We start from the raw sequence: 14,499 nt of genomic DNA on the forward strand, positions 1-14,499 counted from the left end.
AAGTGTCGCATATGTAGGCGACCCACACCTAGGCACCTAATTGGGCATGCAAGACTTAGGCGTCTCAAAATAAGCGCCCCAAAAAACTTAAGCGCACAGTACAACTTGTGCCCAAAGGTAAGCGTGTGGCCACTACAGCACCGCTTAAAGGAAAATTGGCTCTTACCTGCTAATTTTCTTTCCTGTAATAGACCAGTTCAGTCCAGACCAGTGGGTTATGCACTCTCACCAGCAGATGGAGGCAGAGAACAAAACTTCGAGGCACTGCTTTATACCAAAATGTGCCACCTGCAGCTCCTCAGTATTGATTAATACCTAAGCCAAGATGCAATAGATAAACGTACGGGTTTTTTAAATAAGAGCGAACAACAAACAAAAACGCAAGGATTGGATTCCCCTGAACCTGGAACCCCAGATCCGGACCATAGCCCATAACATTCAAATGAATAAGGATCATCCCTTCAATTCTTCTTACATACAGCGGCTAAGTACCAGGCAAGTTAGTCTTTCGGCAGTTCCACCATGGTGGACCTCTGGACTGATCTGTGGTATTACAGGAATTAAAATTAGTAGGAAAGACCCAATTTTCCTTTCCTGAACATACCCAGATCAGTGGGTTGTATCAAAGCCACACTACACCGGGCGGGAACCCGAATAACTCACGTGTAGAACGCTTTCACCAAAAACTGCGCTCTCAGATGCCCATACATCCAGACGGTAATGTCTTGTAAAGGTAGTGGCAGGCAGCTTCCTGGGCGGAGTGTCAGCTGGTATCGCCATAGAGGACCAGACCGCAGCCCTACATTTTTCTTCAGGCAATACCAGCTGACACTCTGCCCAGGAAGCCACCTGCCATCTAGTAGAATTCGCTTTTTACACCCGCCAGAATTAGGTGAACCGTTGCCAAAGAGGACGAACAAGATGGCTTCCCTTCAACCCAGCGAGTCCCAAGGAGGCTCTGACGCCTTCTCGCCTTTCTTCGGACCCCCAAACAATACAAAAAGATGGTCCGACTTTGAAAGGAATTAGTGACCCTAAATAACGGATCAATACCCGGCGCACATCCAACAGGTGCAGTTCTCTACTTGACGCAGAGTCTCGAGACCAATCTGGAAAATTGGGCAACTCCACGGATTGAACCACATGGAAGGCAGATACCACTTTGGGCAGGAAAGAAGGTAGCATACGTAAAGACAACTTATCAATCGAAATGCGAAGGAAAGGATCCTGACAGGAGAGAGCCTGCAGTTCAGAAATACGTCTAGCAGAACAAATGGCCACCAGGAAAACCGTTTTCAAAGCAAGGTCCTTTAGGGAAGCTCGGCGCAACGGCTCAAAGGGCGGAGCAGAAAGAGACCGTAAAACTAGGTTAATATTCCAGTCCGGACACAACTTACGAACTGGGGAGTGAAGATACTTTACTCCTTTTAGGAAACTGACAACATCCAGATTGCTGGCCAGGGGCTTGCCATCCATCCGGCCCCTGAGGCTCCCCAGAGCCAACTTGGACCCGGAGGGAACTATAAGCCAAGCCCTTAGATAAGCCCTGCTGGAGAAAGGCTAAAATGTGGGGGAATGGTCACTGAAAGGGGCCTTATGCCTTGCTGATCACACCAACCCTCAAACACTTTCCACCCGAACGTATGCCATGGAAGTTGAGGGATGTCTAGCCTGGAGGAGGGTGGAAAACACAGGTTCCTAATAACTCTTCATGCGGAGCTGCCGCCTTTCAAAAGCCAGGCCGCGAGAAAGGACTGCTGCTGAGCCTTTGATTGCCTGGAGCCGGAGAGGCCATCCCTCTCAGACCGAAATCGTGGCGTGAAGGGCTTTTTGAATGGTTTCCTATCCTCAGGTAGCTTGTTACCCTTGGCGTCTACCAGGGACTTCATAAGCTGGTCCAGAACCTCACCAAAAAGAGGTTTCCCTCGAAAGGGAAGGTTACATAACTGTGATTTGGAGGATGTGTCCACCGCCCAATTTCAAAGCCACAGTAACCGCCTGGCCGCTACCGAAGAGACCATACTCCGGGCCAAAGTACGCACGAGACTGTACAAGGCGTCTGCTACATAAGCGACACCTGCCTCCAGCCGGGCCGCCTGGGACGGGGACAAAACTCCAGAGGAAGCTGAATCCTGAGGTTTTTGAATCCAACAAACAGGCGCGCTGCATCATGCTAGCACAAACTGCCATCCGAAGACTCAAGGAGGAAACCTCAAACAGGCGCTTAAGGTAGTCTTCCTAGTGACCGCTGACACCATCGCATCCACCTTTGGAGTCTTCAAGCACTCCAAATGTTCCTCGAGAAATGGGTACAGTTTAGACATAGCCCGGCCGACCTTGAGGCCTGCTTCCGGAGATTCCCATTCTCAACTAATAAGCTTCTGGATCTTCTTTGGAATAGGAAGAGCGCTGGGTGGATCCCTGAGACCGTCCAGGACCAGGTTAACACCAGTGCTGTCGGACTCTTCCTGAGTGAGCTTCACCCCCAACTCCTCAAGCACCTTGGGGATAAGGGGTTGCAGCTCCTCCTTCTTAAACAGGTGAACCACACGTGGATCGTCCCCTTCAGAACCAACCTCCACCTGAAGCTGGTCGTCCCTGCCAGCATCCAGATTTGGGGAGATGGTCACATCCGGGTCTGATGCAGCATCCCCCAGGGGGGGGATTTTCTTCCCCCTGCGGGTCATCCGAGCCTTCAAGATCCCCCAAGGACCAAGGCTGCGTGTGAGACCTGCGAGTCTGTACGCAATTTGGGGCGTTATGGGACCCCCACAACTTCCCTCCTGGGGTCTGAGCTTTGCCAATTTTCTGGCCAAGAAGGCCTCATGAATGAGGAGGACAAACTCGGGTGAAAAACCACCCGGACCTGTCTCATCGTCGCTGAATCAGACTCCACGTCCCCCACATCTCCCTGATCTGGTTCCCGCAGCACGGGCAACAGCAAGGGGGTGGGGGGGGAAAAAGAGGGTCGTCCGGGGACTCCTTCCTGGCAGGCGTAGTGGAGATCTGCCCCTGGAACCAGCCCCCCATGTGGCCTGCTTGGGCTTTAGCCCCTTAGGACCCCTCCCCTCCCACAGCACATGTAGTGCACAGGGAGAGGGATTTCAGGTAGGAAGACCAGGTACCACAGAGGCCTTGCAAGGGTCCACTAGAGGCTTTTCCGTCATACTCCAACCCGGTGAGGCCCCTAGGGATCCCCCCAGGCGAGAAAGAGTCACTGCCCGCGATCAACGGGGAAGCATGATTTTGTTTTTTCAACAAAAAATGGCATGCGCATCAAAAATAACCCGGCCCCGCCGAGCCAACGCACAGGAAGGCAGCTGGCAGCAAGAAAACAAAATGGCCACCGCACTTAAAATAGCTCGGCACCACTGAGCAGCCACATGTAGGGAGCTCCAACCCAGCCGGGAAGGTCCCGTAGAGAATGCTGCCTCCTCTCCCCACCAGGCCCCTCCAAGCACACAGGACTGCCGGGCTCAGCTCTACCAAGCAGACAAACACCCGACAGAGCCTCTGAACACAGGAAAAAAAGAAATTTCTTTTTTTCAACTTACTCAAATGACTTTAAACAAAAAAAAAAAAAAAAACTTCCCCCAAAGGGGTGCTTCCCTGAATCAGCAGCCACTTGGAGGGAGGCTTCAGGACCGCTGAGAGAGTCAGTCCCCTGGCTACTGGCGGTCCGGGTCACTCGGGCTAGCACAGCCAGGGGTATTCTGCTCTAACCGAGGGATGGTCCCAAGACGGAACCTGGCACCTCGGGGAGAAAACTACTCCAGAGAAAATTCAGCCAAGAGCTGCAGGAATGCGCCACCATCATCTGCTGGAGACAGAGAAATACTGAGGAGCTGCATGTAGCACACTTGACGTATAGCAGTGCCTCGAAGTTTTATTCTCTGCCTCCATCTGCTGGTGGGACTGCATAACCCACTGGTCTGGACTGATCTGGGTATGTTCAGGAACTTGGATGCACAGACTATAAGGCCCAACCATGCATCCAAAAACTGGGCACACAACCTGGACGCACACGCCGAACTGACAATTCTGTACAGGGCTGTCTGAGAAAGCGAGCGAAAGGAAAATTGGTTCTTACCTGCTAATTTTCATTCCTGTAGTACCACAAATCAGTCCAGACACCTGGGTTCATTTCCCCCTATCAGCAGATGGAGACAGGAAAAAACCTTGCTGACACCGTATCTAAGCAACCGTGCCACCTGCAGCTCGTCAGTATATATCTATAATCAAAGCAGATAATAGCAAAAAATATGGAACCATTAAACAATTAACAAGAACATGGAATGCAACAGGGAACAATGTTACAGCTGAGCGGACGACTCTCCCCTTAATATAACCCACACTCTTCACCTGTAAAGGGGGCATATAGTATAAAAAACATCTGATAAATCTGCAGATTATGAAACAACCGGCCGAGCAGACTCTCCATTTCCCCATGGGTGGGACTCTGGATTGATCCATGGTACTACAGGAACAAAAATTAGCAGGTAAGAACCAAATTTTCCTTTCCCTGTACGAACCCGGATCAGACCAGACACTTGGGATGTACCAAGGCCCTTACCCAGGGTGGGACCTGGAGAGTCCCTCTCGCAAAACACTCTCGCCAAAGGAAGGGTTTGCCGGAGCCCCGACATCTAAACGATAGTGCCTTGCAAAAGTATGCAGAGACTTCCAAGTTGCCGCTCTGCAAATTTCCTGTCGGGAAACAAGTTGAGATTCCGCCCACGAGGCTGCTTGCGAATGTGTGGAGTGAGCACTCAAGCCTTCCGGAACTTTATAAGCCTTGGCGCCTCTATTAGGACCATTCCACAGCATGAAGAGGTGATCGGACCTCCTAAAGTCATTGGTAATCTCGAGGTAACACAATAAAGCTCTCCAAACATCTAGACTTTTGAGCTCCCTCACATTAGGATCTGACGCCGGTAAGTTAGAAAAAGCTGGAAGTTCCACTGACTGATTGACATGGAACGCTGAAACCACCTTTGGTAAAAAGGAAGGTACCGTTCGTAAAGAAACTCCGGATTCCGAAATCTGAAGGAAAGGATCTCAACAAGATAATGCCTGTAACTCAGAAATTCTTCTAGCCGAACAAATGGTGACGAGAAAAATTACCTTAAGTGTCAAATCCTTTAACGTAGCCCTTCGGAGCGGCTCGAAGGGAGGTTCACTCAGAGCTTTAAGAACTAGATTAAGGTTCCAGGACGGACAAGATTTCTGAACTGGAGGACAAAGATTCATCGTACCTCTAAGAAAATGAACCACATCCGGATGAGACGAAATAGAGGAACCTTTAATTTTGCCATGGAGAGAGCCCAGTGCTGCTACCTGCACTTTAAGAGAACTAAGAGATAAGCCCTTGGTGAAGCCATCCTGTAAGAAAGATAATATTTCAAGAATTAAGGCCCTAAGAGGGCAAATTCCCCTAACGGAACACCAGGACTCAAAAATCTTCCATACCCAAAAATGAGAGGTTAGTAGACTTCCTTCTAGACTGTAACAATGTGGTGATTACAGAGTCTGGGTAACCTTTCCTTTTCAAATGCCTCCTCTCAAAAGCCATGCCACTAGACAAAAGTGAGCAGCCTGGTTGAAAAATATAGGACCCTGTCGAAGAAGACATCAGGTGGCCGAAGTGAAGCAGGCTGTCCACCGCCAGATTGACCAGATCCGCAAACCATGGACGCTGAAGCCACCAGAATCACCTCTCCGCAATGCTTTTCTATGCAACGCAGAACCTTGCCCACCAGCGGCCACAGAGGAAAAACATATAGTAGAACTCCCTGAGGCCATGGTAGAACCAGAGTGTCGACCCCTTCGGCCCGTACTGTCTTCAGCAGCTGAAGAAATCGGAAGGCCTTGGCATTTCAAGAGGTCGCCAAAAGGACGACATGAGGTTAGACCCAAACGATCTCGAATTAACTGCATGACTTCTTCTCTGAGAGGTTCCACTCGCCTGGATCTAAGTCTGTGCGACTCAAGAACTCCGCCTGAACCTTCTCTGTTCCTGCGATGTGGGGATGGCCGCTAATCTCTCTAGATGTCGTTCTGCCCAGAGCACCAATCTCTGTGCCTCTAGAGCCACTGCCTTGCTTTGGTTCCGCCCTGCCGATTTATATACGCTACTGTTGTTGCGATGTCCGACAGAACTCGAACTGGACGATTCCATAGTAACGGCAGAAACTCCTTCAAGGCCAAGCGAACAGCCCTGGTCTCTACACGGTTGATAGACCACGCAGACTGTCTTCGTGGACCAGGATCCCTGAACCAAATGGAACTGACAAACTGCTCCCCATCTAGAGAGATAGGCATCGGTAGTAACCACCATCCAATCAGGAACTTTCCCAGACTGAGATTGGAAGTCTGAAGCCACCATGACAGACTGTCTCTAGGCAAACCCTCGAGAGGTAAGTGGATATGATATTCTTCCGATACTGGCTTCCAACGGGACAACAATGCCGTCTGTAGTGGTCTCAAATGGGAAAACACCCAGGGAACCAAGTCCAGCGTGGAGGCCATCAAGGCGAGTACCTGTAAGTAGTCCCAGACCTTGGGTACCTGCAAATCGCAAAAACCGGCGGATCTGGGCCTGAATTTAAAGATTCAATCTTGAGAGAGAAAGACCCTGCCTATAAGAGTATCTAACTGAGCTTCTAAATACTCCATGAAGTTAGCATGTGGCACATTTAAAACTAGTCGGAGAAAGTTCTTTTTCACTCAACGTACAATTAAACTCTGGAATTTGTTGTCAGATGATGTGGTTAGTGCAGTTAGTATAGCTGTGTTTAAAAAAGGATTGGATAAGTTCTTGGAGGAGAAGTCCATTACCTGCCATTAATTGAGTTGACTTAGAAAATAGCCACTGCTATTACTAGCAATGGTAACATGGAATAGACAGTTTTTGGGTACTTGCCAGGTTCTTATGGCCTGGATTGGCCACTATTGGAAACAGGATGCTGGGCTTGATTGACCCTTGGTCTGACCCAGTATGGCATGTTCTTAAAGTTTGTGTTAGTGATAGCTAACTTTTGTCGTGATTCACTACCCAACCTATTCTATTCACCCAAATATGGGTGAATAGAATACCCTTCTTTCGAAGGAAGCTGCCACACCACCTTAGTGAAAGTCCGCTGAGCAATGGCGAGACCAAACAGAAGAACCTGAAACTGAAAATGTTGACCCAGAATCATGAAGGGGAGAAAACGCTGAGAGTCCTAATGGATGGGAATATGTAGATAAGCCTCTATGAGATCCAAGGAAGCCAGGAATTCTCCTTTGGTATAGCCGCTATGACCGACCTGAGGGTTTCCATCCTGAAGCATGGCACCTTGAGTTTTGCATTGACCTTCTTTAAATCGAGTATCGGCCAAAACGAGCCCTCTTTGGAGACCAGAAAATAAATGGAGTATCTCCCCTAACGGAGCTGGTCCTACCGCAGCTAACCAATATAACCGGTCTAGAGTCAGTTGTATCGCCGCCCGCTTGACTGGATAGCTGCATGGGGAAATTAGAAGTTCCCATACAGGACAAGCAAATTCTAAAACGTAACTGTTTCTTATCACATTGAGAACCCACTGGTCCTGAGTGATTTTGGCCCACTCGTCGTAAAAGTGTTGTAAGCGACCGCCTATAATAGGAATGATGGAGTGGACCAGCCTTGGATCTTTGGGTAGACTTACCTCCTACCGAGGAGCCACCAGAGGATCCCCTAAAGGACCTTCTGGCTCCACGAAAGGATTGTCCCCATGCTTGACCCTGCAAAAAATATTGTCTCTGCGGTCCCGGCATACCACGGGTAGGCTGTGATCTTCTGTTGGACCGAAAACGAGACCTTGATTGAAAAAATCTTTTACCCTTAGGTTTATCTTCGGGTATCCTGAGGATTTTGTCTCCAAGAGACTGGATCAGCTGCTCTAGATCCTCGCCAAACAAGAACTTACCTTTGAAAGGCAAGGATGCCAATTGTGCGCCTTAGAGGAAACATCTGCCGCCCAATGGCGAAGCCAAAGCAACTTTTGGGCGGCCACAGCTGATACCATTACTTTGGAGGAAGTATGCACCAAATCATAGAGGGCATCCGCATCGTGAGCCACAGCTGCTGCCACACGCTCAGCCGTATCCGCGTCCACACCTAATTGAGACAAATTACCATGAAGCTGCTGTACCCACCGTAGACAAGCACACTGCAAGAAACTTGAACAAAGCACTGCATGCAAACCCAGGGACGCCTTTTAAGGTGTAACTCCATCTTACGATCTTGTACACCTTTTAAAGCAGGCGAACCAATAACTGGAATCGTGGTGCGCTTAGTCACAGCCGACACCTCCGCATCTACTTTCGGGAGAGAAAAAAAATTCTAAATCCTGTTCTGATAGAGGATAAAGCTTCCCCATGGTTCTGCCAACCTTTAAACCAGAATCAGGAGTCCCCCATTCCTCTTCTACTAACTTCCTAACTGACTTGTGGTAAAGGAAAGAAGTTGGAGGATCTCGGATGGCACCTAGTACAGGGTCCTTGCTGTCCAAATCCTGGTTCTCCTGAGGCATTTTAACCCCAAAGACCTGGTAAGCCAAGGGAAGCAAAACCTTCAGCTCTTCCCTTTTAAAAAGGCGGACCACCTTAGGATCCTCCGCCTCAAGAATAAAAGAGACCGGGTCTTCCCCTTGACCCGCATTCTCGGTAGCCGGAATAACCGGAGCCACCAGGGGAGCTTGGCCAGACCACGAACCAGTACCACCAGGAGCTAAGATAGCTTCCTCCAGATCAACCGCCCCAGCTGCATCACCCTGCGGGCGAAAAATCGAGCCCTGTGTTGAGGGAACCCTATTGCCGGGCATGGGAGACCTCCTGGGACCCCCCAAAGGACCCCTCAGTGGGCTGGACTGGTGGAATCTGCAGCTGTGTAGTCCCCCCAGCTGCTTTCTGTCTGGCCATATAGGCATCATGAAGTAACAAAACAAAGTCTGTGGAGAAAAGCCTCCCTGCACCAAAACCAGCATGGTCTGGTTAAAAAACAGGCAAAACCAGAGCTTTCCTCCCCTTCTAATCCTCCCTGCCAGTTCCTCAACCCGGAACGGACCGGAGACAGATGAAGGACCCTCCCCCTCGGGTGACGCAGGAACTGCCACGGCAAAATCCAAAATGGCCGCAGTTCCTGCACCGGCTGGGTGAGGTAAAAAAAAGTTGCAGCCGGTACAAGACAATGATACCAGACGCTATTTAGCAGAAGGAGTCACAGACTAACCCTCCCCACCGTCGGCAGTTAGCACATAACCCTGACCTATTAAAGCCGAGAAGAATCAGAGCTGTATGAACGGCATGCCCTGCTGCGAGCCATAAGGTAGAGATAAAATTAAAATCCTCTCTCTGAAGGTACGCGCCACGACAGAAGAAAAGGTCCCCCAAACAGCTCCTAAGGGGAGGAAGTCACTCGCCTGTAGAGCAGTGCTCCGGTGCAGTTTTTTTTTTTTTTTTTAAATTAGCTTTAGTTAAAAATAAACAAACTGCCCTGAAAAATAGGCAAAAATTCTTGTAAAAAAGTACTGTAAAAAGAGCCTGCAGCCGCCTCAGCGGTCTCATGAAGGGAAGGATCTGGACAACCAGTTATACCCCTTGTTACATGTAAACCGATTTGATATGAATTTATTCATGAAGGTCGGTATAGAAAAGTGTTAAATAAAATAAATAAACCAGATTTACACCTCACGGGCGCCCAGACCAAGCACACACAAGGGTACCAACCCCTAGCTCGGCCGCCTCAACCGGACAGGGAAGAACCCGAAGGATTCTAAAAAAAAAAAAAAAAAATAAGAAGAAACCCCCAGGAGGAAGGCTCAAAAGAAAAAAAAATTAGTCAACTGCAGAACTGCAGGATTAACAGCCTCTGCCATCTGCTGGAGACAGAGAAATACTGAGGAGCTGCAGGTGGCACGGTTGCTTAGATACGGTGTCAGCGAGGTTTTTTTCTCTGTCTCCATCTGCTGATAGGGGGAGATGAACCCAGGTGTCTGGACTGATCCGGGTACGTACAGGGAAATGCTGTTGCGGCCTACCACATGGCACACAGCGAAAAAGCTTCAAAGCGGGGCCTAGTCTAAGGAGGCTGCTGGACCCGCCAGGCCATGGAGAGCAGGGGGAAGGAGGAAGCCCTATATAAACACAAAGCCTCTTTTGTATATTACAATATTTTTTTAGTTTACCAGAGCTCAGTCTTACCTGGCTGAGTACAAAGATGGTCTCCAGCTGTGGGGGGAGGGGGCATATGCCATCACCACCTCGCTCGGCTTCCTGCACCTGCTGCCTTTTAGCTGCTTAAGCAACTAAGTCTACGCTGGCTGAACACCAGCTACCTGACCAAGGCACTCATCTGAGGGACCATGAAAATCACCTCAGGAATTCTCAGCTGTGGGAAAGACCATTTGGTATCACCGCAGGAGAGCGGGCAAATCTATTTCCTCAATTCTCCTCTCTCAAAATGAAGCAATCCCCAGTAGAGAGATGCACGTCCACCATCTGTGAGAGACGGAGAATACTGGCAGGCTGATGTCACTGCCGGGGTACATATACCGTGACATCAGTTTGCTCCGTCTCTATCTGCTGGTAGAGGTGCATAACCCACTTGTTCTGGATTCATCTGACTGGACGCTAAGAAATTGAAATTTCAAAGACAGCTCCAACCATAGCTCTTTACGCGGGCCTTAGGATAAACATTGAAGATTGTGGTAATTACAATGTGACACGGAAGAGTATTAGTAGTGGGATACTACTGTAATAATTTAAATTACTTTACATTCATAATTTTTTTTAAGTACGGTAATTCCTGATCTGTTTAGTTTATTTATACTGTAAATTCTTTTACTGTATCTAGCTAGGACAGATATTTTATTTATATTTGATTACTTGCCATAGCAGAATAAGATTACGGTACATGAGCAAACGTTTAATAGTGATTGCCTCAGGCCTCTGACCGTATAACATTGTGTGATGAGGAATCCTGTGTATTAAAGGTGCTGATCTTCTCCTTTGTATTAAGGACATAGCCTTAGGCCAGGGGCTCTAGTCACAGCTGTGCTACAGATGGGACCCCACCTTTCAGCATTCAGATCCCAGCTAACTAAAACCAGTTTTAACTATTTAATATAAACAGTCGCTGAGAATGAGGGGTGTTAAATTCACAAGAGCCCCTCCCGCCTCCTTACCGGATATACTTGTGCATGGGAGGTTTGGAATTGTGCATTGTGGCCATCCCTGAGGAAAGATACCGATCCTTCCGCCGCTCAATCCGTCGCACGTTCACAAAATCCCTGCAACAGAAAGATAGTCACATCCTGTCGCTCTTACTGGCCTTGCTTCCTGCGTCTGCCTGAAGAGGGATTGGTACTCCAGCCTCTAAGCCTGGGCAGCTATCTATTCAGTGCCTGCATGAACAAACTAAGGTCAAGGGGAAAACCCCCCTCTCAAACAGGCTCATGGCCTCAGCAGCCTGGGGCCCGTGCACTCAGGCAGGGCTCTGAATGGTTTGAAAGCAGCTCACCTGGCTGAAACCACCCCCCCAGCGGCCCCCGTAGCCACATCGTATGAGATCAACGTGTTGTCTTCCACCCGCTGCAGGATCTGAAAGAGAAGGCAGGAAGAGGCAGGATGAAGCAAGGCACAGGGATTGCAGGGAGCCTTCAGACCCTGGAGCAGAGCTGCGATTCAAAAGGCATGGGGTGTGATCTCTAGCTATTTGTTGCCTCCCTAGAAGCATTATATTTAATGACATTTCTATCACATGGAAGTTTGCTGAAGAGGGATTTTTTGTATTTTTTTATTTTTTTTTTTACTACACAGCTGAAAGACTTTAAGACATTAAATTAGAAAAGACGGAAAGAATACTGCCAGGAATACATTTCCTGCAGTTTAACTGTAGTCCTGACAGCTCAGGGGTTTTGCTCTGCTTAGCAAGGAGTTCCATTGTAGGCGGAATATATGTAAATATACAAAACAGTAGATTTGGGAAGCTGAGCTGCCACAGAGTGGTCCCCCTATAAGAAAAAGTATCTTCTGATGAAGCCTGCAGACACTTTCCTGACAGGGCACTGAGGAATGACACCACACCCCAGACAGGAATATTCAATTGAATTCTTGATTTTTTTTTTCTTTACAGCTCCTTATTCCTAAAGGTACTAGAACTCATTTCACAGTGCAGGGCCCTGCTGGTCACCAGGTGCAGTGCTGCAGTTACTGTGGTCCAGGTCCAGGTCTCAGAACCCAACAGGAGGCACTCCCCAACCACAAAAGAGACAGCAGAGACAGGAAGAAAAGCAAGAGCCTGCCACTGCTTCAGCTACGCTTCAAAAAAAAAAAAAAAAAAAATACGGCAAATCTATAAGAACATGCCATACTGGGTCAGACCAAGGGACCATCAAGCCCAGCATCCTGTTTCCAACAGTGGCCAATCCAGGCCATAAGAACCTGGCAAGTACCCAAAAACTAAGTCTATTCCATGTTACCAATGCTAATGGCAGTGGCTATTCTCTAAGTGAACTTAATCAATAGCAGGTATTGGACTTCTCCTCCAAGAACTTATCCAATCCTTTTTTAAACACAGCTACACTAACTGCACTAACCACATCCTCTGGCAACAAATTCCAGAGTTTAATTCTGCGTTGAGTGAAAAAGAACTTTCGCCGATTAGTTTTAAATGAGCCACATGCTAACTTCATGGAGTGCCCCCTAGTCCTTCTATTATCCGAAACAGTAAATAACTGATTCACATTAACACACCTCTCATGATTTTAAACACCTCTATCATATCCCCCCTCAGCCGTCTCTTCTCCAAGCTGAAAAGTCCTAACCTCTTTAGTCTTTCCTCATAGGGGAGCTGTTCCATTCCCTTTATCATTTTGGTTACCTTTCTCTGTACCTTCTCCATTGCAATTATATCTTTTTTGAGATGCAGCAACCAGAATTGTTCACAGTATTCAAAGTGTGGTCTCACCATGGAGCGATAGAGGCATTATGACATTTTCCGCTTTATTCACCATTCCCTTTCTAATAATTCCTAACATTGTTTGCTTTTTTGACTGCCGCAGCTCACTGAACCGATGATTTCAATGTGTTATCCACTATGACGCCTAGATCTCTTTCTTGGGTTGTAGCACCTAATATGGAACCCAACATTGTGTAATTATAGCATGGGTTATTTTTCCCTATATGCAACACCTTGCATTTATCCACATTAAATTTCATCTGCCATTTGGATGCCCAATTTCCAGTCTCAGAAGGTCCTCCTGCAATTTATCAAAATCTGCTTGTGATTTAACTACTCTGTACAATTTTGTGTCATCTGCAAATTTGATTACCTCACTTGTCATTTCTTTCCAGATCATTTATAAATATATTGAAAAGTACGGGTCTCAATACAGATCCCTGAGGCACTCCACTGCCCACTCCCTTCCACTGAGAAAATTGTCCATTTAATCCTACTCTGTTTCCTGTCTTTTAGCCAGTTTGCAATCCTCTCATGAGGAACTTTGTCAAATGCCTTCTGAAAATCCAAATATACTACATCTACTGGTTCGTCTTTATCTACATGTTTATTAACTCCTTCAAAAAAGTGAAGCAGATTTGTGAGGCAAGACTTGCCCTGGGTAAAGCCATGCTGACTTTGTTCCAGTAAACCATGTCTTTCTATATGTTCTGTGATTTTGATGTTTAGAACACTTTCCACTATTTTTCCTGGCACTGAATTCAGGCTAACTGGTCTGTAGTTTCCCGGATTGCCCCTGGAGCCCTTTTTAAATATTGGGGTTACATTAGCCACCCTCCAAATCTTCAGGTACAATGGATGATTTTAATGATAGGTTACAAATTTTTACTAATAGGCCTGAAATAATTTCATTTTTTAGTTCCTTCAGAACTCTGGGGTGTATACCATCCGGTCCAGGTGATTTACTACTCTTCAGTTTGTCAATCAGGCCTACCACATCTTCTAGGTTCACCATGATTTGGTTAAGTCCATCTGAATCATTACCCATGAAAACCTTCTCCAGAACTGGTACCTCCCCATCATCCTCTTCAGTAAACATCGAAGAAAAGAAATTTAATCTTTCCGCGATGGCCTTATCTTCTCTAATTGCCCCTTTAACCCCTCGATCATCTAACGGTCCAACTATCCCTCACAGGCTTTCTGCTTCGGATATATTTTTTAAAGTTTTCACTGTGAGTTTTTGCCTCTACAGCCAACTTCTTTTCAAATTCTCTCTTAGCCTGTCTTATCAGTGACTTACATTTAACTTGCCAACGTTTATGAATTATTCTATTTTTTTCTGTTGGATCCTTCTTCCAGTTTTTGAATGAAGACCTTTTGGCTAAAATAGCTTCTTTCACCTCCCCTTTTAACCATGCCGATGATAGTTTTGCCTTCTTTCCACCTTTCTTAATATAACACACTAATCACAGTCCCAAAAATAAAAAAAGTGATATGTTCCCATATAACCTTTACTA

General features: G+C 47.3%; 1 protein-coding gene across 2 annotated transcripts in view; it reads right to left on the reverse strand.

Moving 5' to 3' along the window:
• STARD3 (StAR related lipid transfer domain containing 3) overlaps positions 1–14,499 on the reverse strand; it is a 56,247-nt gene that overhangs the window by 12,435 nt on the left and 29,313 nt on the right. For both annotated transcript variants that reach the window (XM_029573022.1, XM_029573021.1), the window contains exons 11-12: positions 11,543–11,622; positions 11,208–11,312 (exon numbers count right to left, since the gene is read on the reverse strand). In XM_029573022.1, coding sequence (XP_029428882.1) covers positions 11,208–11,312; positions 11,543–11,622 — 185 coding nt within the window. The remainder of the gene's footprint in view (positions 1–11,207; positions 11,313–11,542; positions 11,623–14,499) is intronic.

Source organism: Rhinatrema bivittatum, chromosome 12, assembly GCF_901001135.1.
Source record: "Rhinatrema bivittatum chromosome 12, aRhiBiv1.1, whole genome shotgun sequence".
In the NCBI taxonomy this organism is placed as follows: Eukaryota; Metazoa; Chordata; class Amphibia; order Gymnophiona; family Rhinatrematidae; genus Rhinatrema; species Rhinatrema bivittatum.